This window comes from Emydura macquarii, unplaced genomic scaffold, assembly GCF_026122565.2.
Source record: "Emydura macquarii macquarii isolate MOO-44397 ecotype Brisbane River unplaced genomic scaffold, CSIRO-AGI_Emac_v2 contig_212, whole genome shotgun sequence".
NCBI classification, from domain to species: Eukaryota; Metazoa; Chordata; order Testudines; family Chelidae; genus Emydura; species Emydura macquarii.
This window is the reverse complement of record NW_027130349.1, coordinates 13,691,829-13,709,870: the sequence shown is the minus strand read 5'-3', so window position 1 is coordinate 13,709,870 and position 18,042 is coordinate 13,691,829. Positions and strand designations below refer to the sequence as shown.

General features: G+C 38.1%; 1 protein-coding gene across 3 annotated transcripts in view; it reads left to right on the top strand.

The window, feature by feature from the left end:
* Positions 1–18,042, top strand: part of SPIRE1 (spire type actin nucleation factor 1) — a 160,200-nt gene that overhangs the window by 120,852 nt on the left and 21,306 nt on the right. For all 3 annotated transcript variants that reach the window (XM_067548067.1, XM_067548059.1, XM_067548076.1), the window contains 2 exons: positions 5,960–6,046; positions 6,706–6,835. In XM_067548067.1, the coding sequence (XP_067404168.1) occupies positions 5,960–6,046; positions 6,706–6,835 (217 nt within the window). The remainder of the gene's footprint in view (positions 1–5,959; positions 6,047–6,705; positions 6,836–18,042) is intronic.

The window sequence follows — 18,042 nt, the reverse complement described above, 5'->3', positions numbered from 1 at the left end:
TATAATAATATGGTTGCAGTTTGAAAGGAAATGAAATTTACTGAAGCCTGAAGAGTTCACAGATCCTTACAAGTTCAGTTAAATCTCCTGAGTACAGCACCATTTAGCTGTCTGTCATCCATCATAGCTAAGGATACAGTTCTATCATGGAAGTCACGGATTCTGGGACTTTCCGGGTCCTCTAGGACTTCTTCTAGGGCAGGGCTGGAGCAGCTGTCAGCCCTGGGGCTGCTAGAGCAGGGCTGCCCTGGGGTCACTGAACAGCTGACAGGGCCAGCCCTCCCCCCGCAGCCCCACTGATCAGCTGTTTGGCAGCCAGTCATTCCACCCTCCCCACTAGCCACTGATCAGCTGATGGGTGGCCAGTCCCACCATGGTGCTCCAGCTATCATTCCTACCTTCGCCCCCCTCCCTCTCCAGCCCAGTTATTTTTAATAAAATCACAGACAGGTCATGGGCTCTGTGAATTTTTGTTTGTTGCCTGTGATCTGGCCAGGACTTTTACTAAAAATAACTGTGACAAAATCTTAACCTTAGTCACAGCTAAAGGTATATATTCCCAATAGAGAAAGCTGTCAGATCTATCTTGAAGGGGAAACAAAAGCAAGAGTCCCAAATCTGAAATGAAAAGCAGACAGGGGAAGAGAGATTATTTTTCTTTCTATCAGTCAAAACGTACACTTGGCAAAATTGTGATTAAACTGAATTTAAACAAGTCTCATCGGTAGTCAGTGGATTTAGGCACCAAGTCGCTTTTGAAAATGGGACTTAGCCATCTAAATCATTTAGGCCTTGCAATACTGAGCAATGCCTAAATACCATTAAAAATCTGAGTGTTAGTTCTGTATAAACACTAGTGAATTTATCATCATTATACCCTGTGAGGTGAGATGAGGTGGTGGTATTATCCCCATTTTATACATGGGGAATTGAGGCATACAGATTAAAGCCAAAATTATCAGAAACGTCCATTAATTTTGGGTGCTCAATGTAAGAAGCTTAGGATCTGATTTTTAGCATTTTATAGCACTTCATATGTTCAGAGCAGAACACCCTGTGACCTCAATTGCAGCTGTGAATGCTCAGCACTTCTGCAAATCAGAAGGTGGGTGTCTCCAGCAGGATACCCAGAAAATGAGGAACACACAGTTAGTAGTTATCTTTGAAAAGTTTGGTTTATGTGTCTTGTCTAGCATCACATAGAACTCTGTGGCAAAGGCAGAGATAGAATGCAATTCTCCAGTGTGGCATTCAGCTGCCTTAATCATGAGATCATCCTTTCTTTTCCTGCAGTTCCTGCCCCCTTCACCACACATCTTCCCACTTCAGCAAATCAGAACAGCCTCCTTCATCACATAACTCTGATTCTTCCCCAGGGCACTGTCCTTCTTATGCACTCAGTGAGGCAGGGGTCCTTTAGGGAGAAAATAGTATGTGATCATATAGTTAAAATGACTATTATAATGCATATGCACAAGGGGAGTCTGATTACAGAGTCTTATAATGGAAAGTGTCAGGCAACCTTAACTGTACTTGTTGCTGCTTGAGTCACATATAATACATACACACAGAAAATAGATATACAATCTTGTAGCTTGATTGTGTTTACGGAAAGGATATGCTGTATTAATAATGCAAGTAACAAGGAGAAGATGATGAAATGTAAACTTTTCAGAGCTCTCTCTCTGTAGTGTACTTGTACTTTGGTATTTGCATACAGCATTTTAGCATCACAAAGAGGTATTTTTTGTGGATATATTTTCATATGGGTGCTGGAATGGCTGTTTTGGAAATGATGTGGCATATCTCACTTGTGATCAGTCTGTGGTTCAATTTCACTTCAACTGTAATTTTCTAAATCAATTGTCCCCAAAATGTGGGGCACGCTCCCCCCAAGGGGGGGGGGCACAGGGGAAGTGCCACCCAGTCAGGCTCTGCCCCCTCTTCCACTGTGGCCCTGCCCCCAACCTCAGCTGCAGTTCCAGTCTCTGCTCCCGTCCATGGCACCAGACCCAGCCGCAGCTCCACCCCTGACCACAACCCTGCTCCCAGGCCTTGGCTTCCAGCCATGACAGCCCTGCTCCCAGACCTGGCTCCGATCCTAGCCCCGACTGCGGCCCCGTTCCTGGCTACAGATCCGCTCCCAGCCCCAGCTGCAGCTCCACTCCTGGCCCTAGTTCCCAACTGCAGCTCCCAGGGGGGGCATGGATAGATTTCATTACGGGTAAAGAGGGGAACAACAAAAAAGTTTGGGGATCATTGTTCTAGACCAATGGCTCTCAATCTTTCCAGACTACTGTACCCCTTTTAGGAGTCTGATTTGCCATGTGTATCCCCAAGTTTCATCTCACTTAAAAACTGTTTGCTTACAAAATCAGTTATAAAAATACAAAAGCATCACAGCACACTGTCACTGAAAAATGGCTCACTTTCTCATTTTTACCATAGAATTATAAAATAAATTGACTGGAATATAAATATTTTACTTACATTTCAGTGTGTAGTATATAGAGCAGTATAAACAAGTCATTGTCCATATGAAATTTCAGTTTGTACTGACTTCAGTAGTGCTTTTTAGGTAGCCTGTTGTAAAACTAGGCAAATATCTAGATGAGTTGATGTACCCCCTGGAAGACATCTCTGGTTGAGAACCCCTGTTGTAGATCATACAAAACATAGTATTGACTGAATACTGGATTTTCAATTGGATACAGTATTATACTTTGCTTTTTCTAAACTGTTGCTTAGTATGGCTGTGTTGAGTGAAGTAATTCTTGTGAATGTCATTTGTAATGTGCTTTTCAGTCATTTGTGATCAAAGGCATGTTATAAATACAGATTATATTTATTGTCATCATAATCATTCAAACTCTGATTGGCCATTTGTAGCTAACCTATTTATCTACAAATCCTTTGTTTATTGAATGTGAAATTGGTGGGCTGAAAGCAAGTGTAGGAAGCCATCATGACTATGTTTTCTTCTCACTGTGCTTTTGCTATGTGGGTGTTTCGGTAGAACTTACAAACTCAGGCCACATTTTTTCTAATAGGTAATGTTACTGGTTTTACTGTTGTACAAAATTCATCAGAATTTTAAATATAAATGTTTTTCTTTCATTTTGATTTTTACAAAATAAACATTTGGGATAAGTTTGACAGTGCTTTTAGATACTTTGATTAAACATCAGTGTGTCGTTGGTTCTGGTCTGGTATCTGAACAGAATTACAATTATGTAACACTTTTTTCTGTGTGGCATAGATATGTCGGTACAGTGCATATCTGACCTAATCTATTTAATCCATAGCCAAGATTTTCATTTCTGTAAGGGCATTCATAGCCACCAGTTCTTATAAACACTTTTTAATAAATGCTTGTGAAAGAGTGTCCATTTTGGAAACAGAAGTTAGTCTGACTGCAGAAGAAATACAGCATTTACAGTGGCAATGAAAGCTTCTCCATAGGGCCCAGAATCTCAGCTTTGACCTTAAATCCTTGGGGTTTCTACTGAGGCTACTGATTACATTTATCAGTTATTCTGCCACAGGCTTCCTGTGTGACCTTGGGGAAATCAGTTGAGCAAATTAGGTGCTTCGGCTTTCCCAGCAGTAAACTAGGGATCTTAATATTTACTGACTGTATAGCGGTGGTGTGAAGGTTAATTCAATGTGCAAAGCACTTTGAGATCTTTAGGTGAAATGTCCTATAGAACTGCAGTATTATTTATTATTTATTTTATATTGTGATATGGACAGTTATCGTGTTGGGACTGGACTAAGATCACCAGCTCCCCAAAGAGCTGTCAAACGTTAACAACTTTCAGTCACTACTGACTTTAATAGTGCTTGAACCAATGACTGGAGGAAGAAGACTTCATGTCTCATTACCAATCATGTAAACCGTGCAGCCCTCTGAAAACTGTCAATTCTTTGAAAAAGGGGTGGGGACATAATTGCTTTAAAAATAATGTTCTTCCCATCATAAAATGTCAATAAAACATTTAATTTAAATGTTTTCTTCTTTAATATTTTTGGTGATTATGGAGGATATGGGAGAATTCTGTGTTTCTATGAATAATATATGTGCCTCAGTTTACCTACTTAATATTCTGCTTGACTGCACGGAATTAAATCAAAGGAGGCAACAAATAGGAAAACAACAGAGAAAATATACACCAGTGAAAATACCAAGGATCCTTATGGGAATGATGGAGGGGAATGAAGGGGGAGCTATTAGCTGGGAAATGCCTACCTGCCTCACTCTAGCCAGGCTAGCAGGCTTTTTCTCCAGGCCTGAGTAAGGAACAAAGGGGGATCCTAGCCTGTTAAAGACCCTGACCTAGGAGTTTTTAGGACAGAGGGGATGAGCAGGCAGCAGCAACTGGCAGTGAATCTCTTACTGAGAGACACTGAGAGACTGCCTGTCTCTCTTGGCCCAGGAATGGGGGTATCTTAGGGTACGTTTTCACTGACAGCGGCAAATTTGCCACCGTCAGATCGATCTATCTGGATTGATTGAGTGGTCAGTGAAGACCCACTCAATTGATCCAGAAGTTGACTTGTTAAAACCACCCCCTCAAGTGGTGCAGCGCAGTGAAGACGCCGTGCACAATGGAAGTTAAGAAGTCGACGGGAGTTACACAAGCTACACTGCGTAGCTTGCGTAACTCCCGTTGACTGCCACTGAATTTTAAATGTAGACCAGGCCTCTGTTTCAGTATGATACATGTGTGTAGCCATCTGTTGTTTAACCCATTTCTCTGACTACTGTGTTCTGGCTGACTAACAAATCAGGTCTTGTGAAAATCATGGATGTTGTTTGTTTTGTTTTTTTTTAAGAAAATTTATGGCAGTGACACAGATAAAGTAGGGAATTTCACAGAATATGCATGGAATGCCATCAGTAAAAGGTCACTGCAGATTCCTTTGCCTAAAACTGGCCACCGAGCACTCCCTCCCCCCAAACTGCTGCAATCTTTTGCTGGAGCATGCTCTGTGAGTTGTACCTTGCATGAGAGCAGCTGCTTTATTCTATATCTTGTATCTACAATATATTACTGAGAGTTTTGCTCTGTGATGCACAGTATATGTTTGTCTTTACCTCCAAATTGAGACAGATGAAAAATAAATTATTTTGTAGCTCTGAAGACAAGAAAATCTCTTATGTACAAAGAGACATTCTCTTTTTTCCTCTTCCTTTTCCTTTTTTCCTTTTCTTTTTGATGGCTTAGTTTTACTAAGTATTAATTTTAGATATGTTATCAAACTCTATAGTTCACTTCCAAGCTCTGTTTATACTTCAAAATATTTTAAAAGTATGAGTAAATTGATAGACTTTGTAAGGTGGCCTAAGGCCAAGAAATTCAGAATGCAGCCACTCCAAAGTAGCACCATCTATTCCTGTAGGGTTGTAGACATGGCATTGTGTTTGATAGCAGCTGCTAAATCTGAAAGAATGAGAATGGACGCTTGATCTTTTTCCATTGCCAGAAGCAGATCATCTGTCAATGGGACTAGCGCAGCCTGTGTGCTTGTACTCATGTCTGAAACAAGGTGGAAAAGAGATTTCTCAGGACCCTCAATGGTGCCCAAGTTGCTTCATTACCACTTTCTCAGTAGCCTTCAAAGCGACAAACTTCCTTAGTAACGAACCCAGTGTTCTCCCACTAACATACTGGAAGCTCTAAAGTCTGATTGCATCAAAGATTAATCCTAAATTGTATTAATTAACATTACTGTGATTAAACTCATTCTGCATCTGTTTGTAAAACCCAAATGCTCATTTTCAGCATTTCTTGTCTATGTGTTGCATAAAGATGATTGCTGTCTTTGAGACCGATGACAGTTTTAGAATATATTTAATGTAAGTGTGAAACTCTACAGGTTTCCTTGGGATATTACGATCTCATTACACTGCAAAAATGTGAATATAAAATATTCATTTCATTTTCCTACTTTTCAGGTCAATGGGGATATTCCACCTCGATTAAAAAAGAGTGCTCATGAAATAATCCTGGATTTCATCCGATCACGACCTCCATTAAATCCTGTATGTAATCCAATATGTTTCTTTGAACTGAAAGGCTGGCTTTTTTCAATGTGTTTGTATTAAAAGGATAGTTTTAATGTTTTGTTTTAAAACAGTGCTGTAGTACAAATTATATCTGTTGTTTATGTGCTGTACATTTATTCTTATATGTTTCACACAAGAGCCATTTAACTTTTGTGTTCTGTAGAAGATCATTGTAAAATCCTGAAACCATAACACTTATCCTTAGCAAAACCAACGAGAGTTCTGTAGCACTTTAAAGACTAACAAATTTAATTTCAGCAGGCATAAGCTTTTGGGGGCTTCAGCCCACTTCCTCAGATGCAGTTGGTAGAAATAATACAGCAAATATTGGCAACATATATAGGAGGCAACATATACATATCCAAAGGCATAGACAACAATGGGGTAGGTGGATGAAGGCCGGGTATCCTTAGCAGTTATCCTATATCTTTGTGAAACTGTGTTGTCTTAGCTGCTTGTAAAATTGTCCTTCCAATGTTTTGTTAAAAAATCTTTGTGAGGAACGTACTCAGCAGTGTTTATAAGTGAATGCATGTAAAATCACTTCACAATAATATGTTATTTAAAAGAATCCTTGTGAAATCACTTTCCGGGAATAGTGCTTAGCGCAAACATTCTTTCTTTTTATATCCAAGGCCTCTGCAAGAAAACTGAAACCAACTCCACCACGGCCACGCAGCCTCCATGAAAGGATACTGGAAGAAATCAAGGCAGAAAGAAAGCTGCGCCCTGTCTCACCAGAGGAGATCAGGCGTAGCAGGCTAGGTGAGTACATTGCTTTAGCTTACACTAGTTTTGAACAGCAGGACTTGCACAAAACTGCCCCACATAAGGAGCAATATTGGCAGTGTCTGCACTGAGCTGAATTAAAATGGAGAAGAAAATGACTCATCCTTTCAAAAGTGGATAGAGCCTGCAGGCTTTGGTGGGGCTATGCATCCTTTCCAGTAACTTTATGATCAAAAGACTTTAGTACCTTGAATTTTCTTGTTTTAGAAAAGAAGACATGATTTAGACTGATTGCTTCAGGTTTCTGATGTCATAACTGGGGGATTTGAAGTGCCATGATGTTGATTATTTATTGTGCAGAGGGAGTTAACATTAGATCATCTCATGGGTAGGAATGGAAGTTTTCCTAATATGCAATATAATGTGTTACACATACATCTGTTTTTTTAAATTCATTTTATTCTTTTGTTTCCTGCTGTCAGCTTCATTAATCTCAGGATCCTTTATTGATTATCTGTGTTTATGTTTTGCTGAACTTTTGAGCTGAGAGCATTGCAGTCATTTTGGATGTAAATCTTTGCTTCACTGTGTAAGTTATGGAGTTATGAATTTCAATAAGCAACTGATTCAAGATTTATATTGCAAAGCAACTTGTTTCTGCATTGTACATGAAATAATCAGTTGGCTATTGTAAAGTTAAATAAGTATTACATTTTTCACCAGTCGCCACTTTATGTCTCAGAACCAGTGAACTATTTATTGTAAAGCCTGACCACTAAAGATGTTACAAATACCTTAAACTCTTGCTTCCATTTTTCTTCTTTAAGAGTAAAGTATTTTAACTGTCACAGAGAAGCTTTGTTACTGGATTTGTGGAGAGAAAGAGTGACTAAAGAGGCAAAACAACAACACACACCTCTATTCTCTGTTGTTCTGTTTGGCAGCATATATATGCCTGGCGCATTTGTTTATGCAATGGTGAAAAATCAAATGGGTTGTATTTATTCATCTATGTAGGGGGGAAATTCTTATCATTCTTGTTTCAGCCAATTTTGGGGGGAGTTGTTTGTGTAATGCTTGGATGCTTTTTAGCAGCAGGATGTTCTGAACACTGTTTTGCGGACCATTTGGAGCCTGCTGTGGACTTGATTTATGGTTGCCACACCTAACAGTTTTGGGGTTTTTTTTACCTGCTCAGATTCTTTTTTTACATGAAAAACTGTGGAAGCTTGCCAGAATCTCAAGTGGATTCCTTTTCATTGCTTTAGTATATAAAAATTCAGCTTTAATATATGATACATTCTCCATTTGAGAATTCTGTCTTAGAATCATTGGACTGGAAGGGACCTCGAGAGGTCTTCTAGTCCAGTCCCCTGCACTCTAGGCAGGATTAAGTCTTGTGGCAGTCCTCTTTCAGTCCAATCAGATTTTTCATTACTCAGTTATATGGCTCAAAAATGGTATATTAGAGTATGCTTGGATATGAATGGGGAATTCATAAGTTTATTATACAGTCTACAGTAGACTAAGTTTTTTCTCTCAGGCACCTGTGTAAACACCTAATTGTCATTAGCAAAGCGAAAAAACATTTTATGACTCATTCAAAGGTACTGTTTCTTGTGTTGGAAGTATATTTGGTTTTGCCCTTTCTCACATTGAAATTGACACAATAGATTTCTTGTCTGAAATATAAAAATGTTCTTCACAGCAAAATTCATGTCTTTTTGGTAGATTTGGGGATAGGAAAAGAGCAGCCACATTCAGAATGCTATAAATAGCCCTGGCTTACAAATAGATAAGTACTGCATGTAATTTAGTGTAGTGAAATGTAAGGTAATAAGAGTTAAGGATTTTAAATCTCAATGGAAGCACAACATAGAACACAGATGGAAGAAAGATGTGGAAATGATTATGGATAATACATTTAAACCATCTGGACAGACATACTTCACAACAGTGAAAATAAATGAAGTTTTGGGGTGTATCTATGAAAGTATATAGTATACTATACGTGTTCAGGAGTTGTTCTGCTATCTAAAGCATGGAGAAACCTTGTTTGGAATAAGTAATTAATCTTGGTAATCATATTATACATAACGAACTACACACAGAGAGAAATTTGCAACAGAGGAGTGACCACTATGATTAAGTGTCTATAGAAGTGAGTGGTTTATATACACTCATAAGAGGTATAAATAAAATGGAAGAAAAAGAGAGACACAGAAGGTGTATCTCCTTTAGTTACAAGGGTTTATTTCCTGGTATGAACAAGTTGAGCTAATGGAGCCTGGGAGAAAACCAGTTCTTCCCTTCTGTATTTCATTTGCATATTTGATTTGCTTTAGGTGAGGGGTGTGACATTGGGAAAAAATAATTCAAAATGTATGGCTGTGAATTAAGTGGATGGAGATTGTAATATTCTTAGCAATTCTTTTTTGCAGCTGCTGCTGCTGCTGCCTCTGGCTTATATTGTCCACTCTTCAACTAAAGGAAATGTACCTCTACTCCCAGGTTTGGATCTGTGTGAGACACCTACTGCACATAACCTTAATTGATTCCCATTAATAAGGTTTATCCCTATGCAACATTTTAAAACACATATTTATCTTAAGGGGATGTGTGCTGCTGGATCATTCATACAAGCTAGCACATTTAACAGGCTGGCAAATCAACATTTAGGCAAATAGGTGCAGAGCTTTTTGCATATCTAATATCTTCATTTTCCACCTTGTGTTTATTCTTACTGTTGGGCTGACCTGCTTAACATAGTCTCCAGTAAGAATGAATCTGGCATCCTGACCCCAATAAACATTGGATATTTTTTAAACATGGACCAATTTAACCCCATTGGCAGTTTATGTTCAGGATTGGTCCAGGCGTTATATGCAGAATGGAGGTGCATTGACCAAACTGTGTTGAATAGTTGTGTCATTGCAGTTGCTTGTAGCCATGTTTCTCATTTTCATGAGTGGTAAAATTCATCCACAAATGTTTAATAATAAGTGCATATATATGTTAGTTAAATAAACTTTCCAGACCCAGTGAACCTTTGACTGCTTCTTGTCCTACAAATGGGAGCAATCTATTACAGGAGTGGGTGAGTGAAGTTCTGTGGCCTGTGTTGTGCAGGAGGTCACACTAGATGATCATAATGGTCCCTTCTGACCTTATAGTCTATGAGCTCTTCAATTTAACAGACAAAGATATAGCAAGATCCGATGGCTAGAAAATGAAGCTAGACAAATTGAGACTAGAAATAAAGTGCAAATTTAACCATTGGAACAACTTACTAAGGGTTGTGATGTGTTCTCCATCACTGGAAATGTTTACATCAAGATTGGAAGTTTTTCTAAAAGATCTGCTTTGGTTCAAACAGGAATGAATTCAGGGAAGTAACACGAGAGGTCAGACTAGATGATCACAGTGGTCCCTTCTGTCCTTAAAAATCTAAGAATCTCTTAAATCTATGAATCATTTAGAGGGCTGAAAAGAAGACAGCAAGATACTAGATCTGTTTTGAAGACAGCCAAACTAGAACAGGGGACAACTTTTAACAAGGACCAGCATTCAGCCATACACATATTGTCAGGTTTTTTTATTTTTTTCATAAGGAAACTAATGCCCAATGTTGATTTTTTTTTAACTCTCTCTCTTAATTAGTTATAACCTTGGGAGATTAAGCTTCCAGAAATTTAGGAATCTTTGTTTCAGTTTACTTGAAATTAGTGTGAAATGTGGTTCTGAACTTCTAAATTTTTTCTCTGTCAGCTATAATTTTTCTTTCATAAATGTTATTTTAAGTGAAAACCTTGTATTCTGTTTTTCAAGATGTTTATTTCTTGTGTTGGCATTTGGTTTTATTGTATTCCAAAACCAATGTTCTACAGCTCTATCTTTTAAAATATCTTTTTACACTTACTGTATTTGCATGTGCCAGTGATGCTATTATAGTGTTTACCCTTATAGCTTTATCACAGTAAAGAAAAACATGTTTTTAGACACATTTTGGATTTATGTTAGCCTGTGCCTCAGAATCCAAAATGTCTCCAGTGGATCTAATATTTTCTTTTTGTTACCCCTCTGCTTTCCTAACAGCTGAATTGTTTTCTTTTTGTTTTTTTTGTTTCCTTTTTCAGCAATGCGGCCTCTTAGCATGTCTTACAGTTTTGACCTGTCAGGTAAAAGGTGCTATAACACCTGACGTGGTTATTGTGTTTACTGTGAAATTTGTTCCATCCATTTGTTTGTTTAACCTTCATGTACAAGAAAGAAACTTGAAGGGATTCTTCTAAGCCATGGTCAGTGAAAGTAAAGATTAATCTAGATTTTCTATTAAAATCTATAGTTTTGCTAACAAATAGGGATATTCATGTATGGGGAACTATTGTATTTCACCTGTAATTGAATTTTGTGAAGAATAAAGTGGTCCACAGCTAGCCATAAACCCTAGGAAAGGGTTTGATACACTATTTCACCTTAAAGTCTGATTTGATTATTATTTACTAAATCAACCTTTCCACCTGAAGCTTTGCTTTTAACCTAAATCTTATAGTCTTTTAGTATTGGTTTGACCAGTAAATATAAGTACTCTAATGTGTTAAAGTCAAGCGTCTAGGAAGTCACTTTTTGACTTGACCATCTTCTGCAATATTTTATTTCTTTAGACTATTCAAAAACTAACTATTAAATCTTTCATTGAAATTTTATTAATTAACATTTCACATACACACACATTGCACAGAGAAACACCCGTGTATGTGTGTGTATATATATTGTGTGTGTATATAACTTAATCTCGTTTGTCAGTGCACTATGGATCTCTTATGAAGAACAAGTGATTTTTAGCTAGCTTGGAAGCTCTGCAAGTTTTGTTTTAGTTTTATATGTTCCAATAAGCTTTACAGCATTAAAATGCAAAAGAAGACTGTAAAGCATCTAACAAAGCCCTGGGGAATCATTTCTGGGCCATCATCTTGGAATTTTTTATTCATTTTTAATGCACCCATGTTATTCTGTCTAATTCTTTGTGTATTCCCTCTTTTTGAGGAAATCTCAGTGGTCATAAATGAAGCATTTAAAGTTTCTAATGAAGATGCAGGACTTATCGCTGAGACTGGCCCCCATGAATGAAAGCTACCTTCTGTGCTCTGAAGCTCCCATTTCTGCTGTGGTACTCTACTTACAGCTGGGATGGGAATGTATTAGATGGCTAGATTTATCTCGTGTGTTTTATTTGATGCAAAGGGTATAAGCCATAACAGACAGCAAGGGGCCTGCCAGTCCTCCTGAATCATCTCAGAAGGATTGTGCTGTAAGGAGTGAAGCCAAAGTCCCTCATTCACAACCATTTAGATTCCTTCTTTCCTCATACCCATGTGCCACATCAGCCCCTGAAACTTGCACACTCAGGAGAATCTCTGCACTCAGATGTTATCCTTTCCATGCAGCTAGGTAGATATGACTCAGAGCTGATGCAGTCATGGGGCCTCCACATGAATGATCCTGTTCTTATAGTAGATATAAAAAACAAGCAGTTTCTGAGTAAATCTATCCCCTCATTCTGTGGGGAAGCAAAATCTTCTGTATCTCTCATTCCCCATCACACACAAGAAATGACCTGGGATTCTCCACCTGCCTCCAACCTCCTCCTATGGGTTTTTCCATTGGAGGAAGTAATATTGTCCAATGTTTGCCTATTTATAGTTTAGAAAGACCATATTTGAATAGTTTATTATCATGATGTAAAGAAGCACAACACTTTGGTAATCCAGCAGCAGAGTGTAGCATGAGCATCTACATGATGTATTATAACATTTTCTAGTGGCTGCAAAATGTTCCCCTAGCCAGTGCTCATGTTAGGTGCAACAACGATGTGTCCTTTTTAGATCTGAGAATTCCTTGCACACAAGGTCAGATATTAATGTTAGCTGTCAAACTTTTATTTTTCCACTCTTCTGTTACTTCCAAATAAAGCTGAATGATCTGTTAGTGCAGGAGAGTAGAACAGAACGTGGCAAGAGTGAAAGCAGGGAGGATGTCCAGCGCTGTCTCTTCTACATGTGTCTGTTTGTTTATTCTCTTCTTGTCTGCAGTTAACTTGCTCTTTTTAAGACTCCTGTCCAGTCATGGATCTGAGACTTGTTCCTGCTTAGTTAAATCCAAAAATATTGTACTTAACTGCCCTTCATTAATCCAGTATCATAATATCTTTGTTAAATGCAAACTACTTCACAGTAACTTACAGTATAAAACTATGCCTTAGATTTTATCTTTCTGGCTGACCACTGAAGAACTCTTCCTGTTTTCTTTATCCATTTGCTAAATGTACTTTAACATTTATGTGATTCACACAGAGAGATGTGAAGCTGCTTTGTTGTCCGAATGTTCCTATACATTGTCGTTGGAAGCAAATTCAGGGGTGATCAAAACATTCTCATAGGGAGAAGTGAGACGACAGATGAGAAGCACAAAATGAAATTAGATATTTTGGGGATGTAAATAAAAAGCAGACAAATGGTTTTGTTTAATTTTGTTGCTTTGTTGATACTTTTGCTTTATTCTTTATTTTGATTGGAGGGGCTTAAATTTGCTTCCATTTTGTATTTATTATTTTCACATGTTTTCCTGATGTTTGTTTTCATGGTTGTCTGCCAAGCTGAAGAGAGGTCATAAAAATGTAAACTCTCGCTGCAAAGCAGAACCTTCCTCTCCAATTTCATGCTAAAGAACAGGTTCTTGGCCTTGCTACAGCAGCTTGGTGCTGTTCTGGTCGTCCAAAGCAGCTGTAAAGCTGGTTTAGCCAAGTAGTGAAGGATTCCCCTAGTGTTAGGGAAACTTGATGGTGCCAGTGTGGCTGGTATGTGCTATTCCTCTTAGCCATTGGCACAGGGAGCATTCCTAGGGGAAATAGGGAAGTCTTGTGTAAACCTTATTTCCAGCTGGCAGAATAGAGCCATTGGACATGAGATACAGCAGTCTTAAAGGTATCTTAAAGCTACTTTTGCTTCCATGGACCTATGTTGAACATGGCTCAAAAGTTCCTCCTCTAAATTGAACAAAAAAAAAAAAAGAAATAACTGCTGCTGAAATAATCTGTTTTTCGTATCTACAAAGTTAATGCTTTCATTGTCTTCCAAAGCTGCTGTGCCCAGGCTCCAGTAGGGTTTGTTCTTTCTAGGCCCAAACCTGTGAGACATTGAGCAGTATCATGCATCATTTGAATGTCAGGAAAATGCTCAGTAAAGGCTGATAATCTATTAGTTTATATTTTATAAAATGGTAATGAGCATGATACCACACACCTAAAAAGATAAATTTTTCTCTATACTGATTAGTTTTCTTGTCTGAATTAAATATGCAAGTCACCTATCATAATGAAGAGCATATCTTTGTGCTACAATTACTCATCATACAGTCTCTTCCCAGTGTTCTAACAATGTAACTAGTGAAGGACAAATGTGTATTAATCCCGAGAATCCATTTTATTTTATTTTCTGCCTTCGCTTTAATGTGTTATAAAAATGTAAAGGCAAAGGAGCATATTTTATAATAGAAATCAGCTCTAGTTTTCTGTTCCCGTCATGTGTCAATGAAAGCTGTTTAGGACAGAAACACCATATGGTTAATTAGCATATAAGCCGTGATCTACTTAATTCCCTGTTTCATAAGAGAAGTAGCCTTACATGTAAATAAAAACAAATTTCAATTTATCCTAGCTTTTTTTGGTCTTGCTCTCTTTCTCTGTCTCTCTGTCACCTTAAGACTAGTCACAGATACAGAAGTAGCAATACATAAGGATTTAAACAGTCACTTTAAAATGAACAAAATATGATTTATGTAGTCAGCTAATCAAACACAAAGCTTTTTGGCGTTTCCACGTGGCCTGTAATATTTGATAGCTTAAGAGACTCAGAAAAACCAAAAGTATTCATTCTAATGCTTCAGCTAATATTCATCTTGGAATCAGTGACTTACAACTCCGTTAATGGATGTTGCTGCCCCTATTTGTCTGGCAAAACTTAATTTCTACTGTAATAAAATATTAATTCCAGGACCCCCTAGATATACACATGCTTGAGCATCAGCTGAATCACTTCAGAAGTGTTCACAATCATTTGTGTGACCTAGAACTGGTTGAAATATTTTTATGGGTATTTTTTGCGGTTAATTTAGTCCACATTGGTTTGAGTTAATTGTTTGCAAATCAAATCTGATTTTCTTCATAGGCATTCATTTTTAATAAGTATCAGTTTGTTGGTTGTTTCTGAACTGTTCACTTTGACTATTCTATCTTTGTTTTAGGAGCGGTGTGGTTAATCAACACATGGCAATGTTTCTGATTCCTAATTAGATTATTGAAACATTTTAAATGGGAGAATAACAGATGTGACTAGAGGGTAACAAATAACACTGTTAGAATTTTTGGGCAAATCATTTGTGCTGAAATCTGTGAAACTTTATGGATTCACATTTTTTTCTGCAAGTACCCAACAGTTATCCAAATGTTCACAAATAACTAATAGTCTGACTATGTGAATCATAGTAAACTGAACTCAATCATTTTATTCATAAACATTTTTTTGCAAATTAGGCATGTGGGTTTTAAAAAAAAAACCACTTCCTTTATACTCGCAAAAACAATTCCTCTGATTTCTTTAGAATAGAACAGGGTGATGAATGACAAGTTGCATTTAAGAACTATTCAAAACAAATTTGATATATTATGTTCTACTACATTCACCTGAAGTTTCACTTATATCTCAGGGTATTGAAGAAATCAGAAAAACTTCTACACAAAATGTTTACATTGTTCTTTCAGTGGTGGCCTTCCTGTCTAAAAATAGAACGCTTCTAGGTTTTGTATGTATGGATAGGCAACACAAATATATATCTAATATGTCCCATGCTTTGGTCTAAAAAGGGCACCTAAATGTTTAAGAAACATTAATCTATAAAATGTAGGTCCTGAGTATTCAGTTCCCCAAATCTCTTCCCCTGACTCTAGGAGCCCCTTTTCCAAAACCTGGATGCCACCCCTTACTTGCATGTTTTTGGAGGATGCAAATGACCTGCATAACCACCTTCCATCCCACAAGTCCAATGACTATGGACACCTGGGTCCTTTCTCCTACTCCCACTTTTCAGGCAGTGAGGTCACTATCTCACGTTCCCAAGAAGGGTTTTGAAGGAAGAGAAGTTGCACATGCCCATCCTGTTCTTGCTGCCATTCCTGGTTCTCTGGCTATTATGAGTTATTATGTGCAATTACAGGCAAACATCCAAGTTTCCTGAGCTACAGCTTAAGGGGCTCAACTTAATTTGTTTCCTGAACAACTGTATGCAAGTGATCATGAGTTTTGTTAGCCCGAGAGGCAGCACTGGCAGCAGGGGTGGGTTTTTTTACTACTACTACTACTACTACAAGATGGGAGGTGAATGGGCACAGCCTTCTGGAGTTGTGGAATTAGGCAGTGGCAAGACCAGGAAGACCACTGATGTTGAAGTCAGCCACCTGGCCCCTTTGAAAATCAAGGAGGGAAAAATGTCTTTCAGCCCCAGAAGATATTGCACCATCCAAGATGCCCATTAGTAATACCCCAGAAGACATAAAAATAAAGGGTGGAGAAGTTCTGGGGCCTGTGATGAGAGACTCTTGGTAAGGGGAAAACCTGGGTGGTGATAATGATAGTGCAGTATTCAGATTCACAGGCTTGAAGTATTCCCACAATCCAGATAGTCCCTTTTTTCACTTCTATAGTTGCAGGTAGAATTTTTTAAAGGAATTACGCTGTACTCTCTTTCCTCCCCCCATTTTGTTTTCCTAGTTCCAACATTTAACCATTACCTTTTTAAAATGTGTAATTAATTTAACTCAGATTATTGTTTAAAGTAAAAATCTGCCTAAATGAGAATCTTCCACAACAGGCATATAACTATAACTGAGGCCTTGTCCACACAGGGTAATTTTAGCCACCTGAGAAGTTTCACCGATTCAGTTCCCCTAGTGCAGAGACAATTTACTCAAGTGCAAATTATGCTGTACCAGGATAAACTGTGTCTATATTAGTTAATTACACCAGTGCAGCTACACAAGTGACTAAAAAGGCTGATCCAGTGGTTAGTTCCTAGCTTTGGATTTGGGGGCTAGGTTCAATTCCTGCTCTGCTACAGAGATACTGTGTGACCTTGGGCAAATCACTTAGCCTCTTTTTGCCTTAGTTCCTGAGCTGTAAAATGGGAATAATACTTCCTTAGTTCACAGCGGTGTTTGGAGGGCAAACCATTGTGAGGTACTCATTCACTACACTGATGGGGATCATATAACTGCATAGATAGAAAGGCCAGATGCTTAGGCAAACATGCAAACCAGAGATGTAAATTTTTTTACTAAATGCTGCTCCTCCCAAATACACAGAACATTTTTAAATGCATTGAAACTTCACCCTTTTGTGCCCTTTTTCTGGGATAAAACAGATATGTCAATCTCCCCTTTTTCTGCAGCCAGAGCATCGAAAACTAGGTTATTGTCTAGGTTTAGACTGGGCACAGCAGACCTCATGCTTACATTTTATGGGACTCATTCTGATCTCACACTGATGAATATCCAAAACAACTTTATTGAACCCAGTGATGTTATACCCAGGTAAAATCTATGTAGGTGAAAACAGAATTGGGTCCCATGACTCCCCTGTTACATGGTGCAAGACTTGACCAAACGCATACATTTTCATTTTTAATATGAATGTAAATGTAAACGTGATTATGCACATTTTAAACAAGATGTTTAACTCATTGTCATTGCTGTTCTGTAAATGAAAAAAAAAAAAAGCGTAATTGTACCCTTACTGGAATAGTTTGTGTTTGTTTTGTGTCAGAACTCATGATTTCAATGTAGAATGGTCTTGGTCTTCACTGGAGATCCACCTGTCTGGTTTTAGCAGTGCATATCTGTTTCTTTGGATTCTGATTATTTAACTAATTGTAGCAAATGATTAGGTGAAAGGATATTTACTCCTTTAAACAAGGAACTTTTTTTTCATGCTGAAGTTTAAAAAAACCAAAGTGCACTGCTATTTTTTCCATTGCTTTCATTCTCTCATCTCATGTCTGTACCACACACCACAGCCTGTAATTTTCTAAGCAACATATTGCTAAAGCAAAATAACCCTACACAGTGAGGTTTTTCTCTGTGCACACTGCCTTGGCAGTAAGAGCTGAGAGGGGCATCATCAGTTGATTGTCCT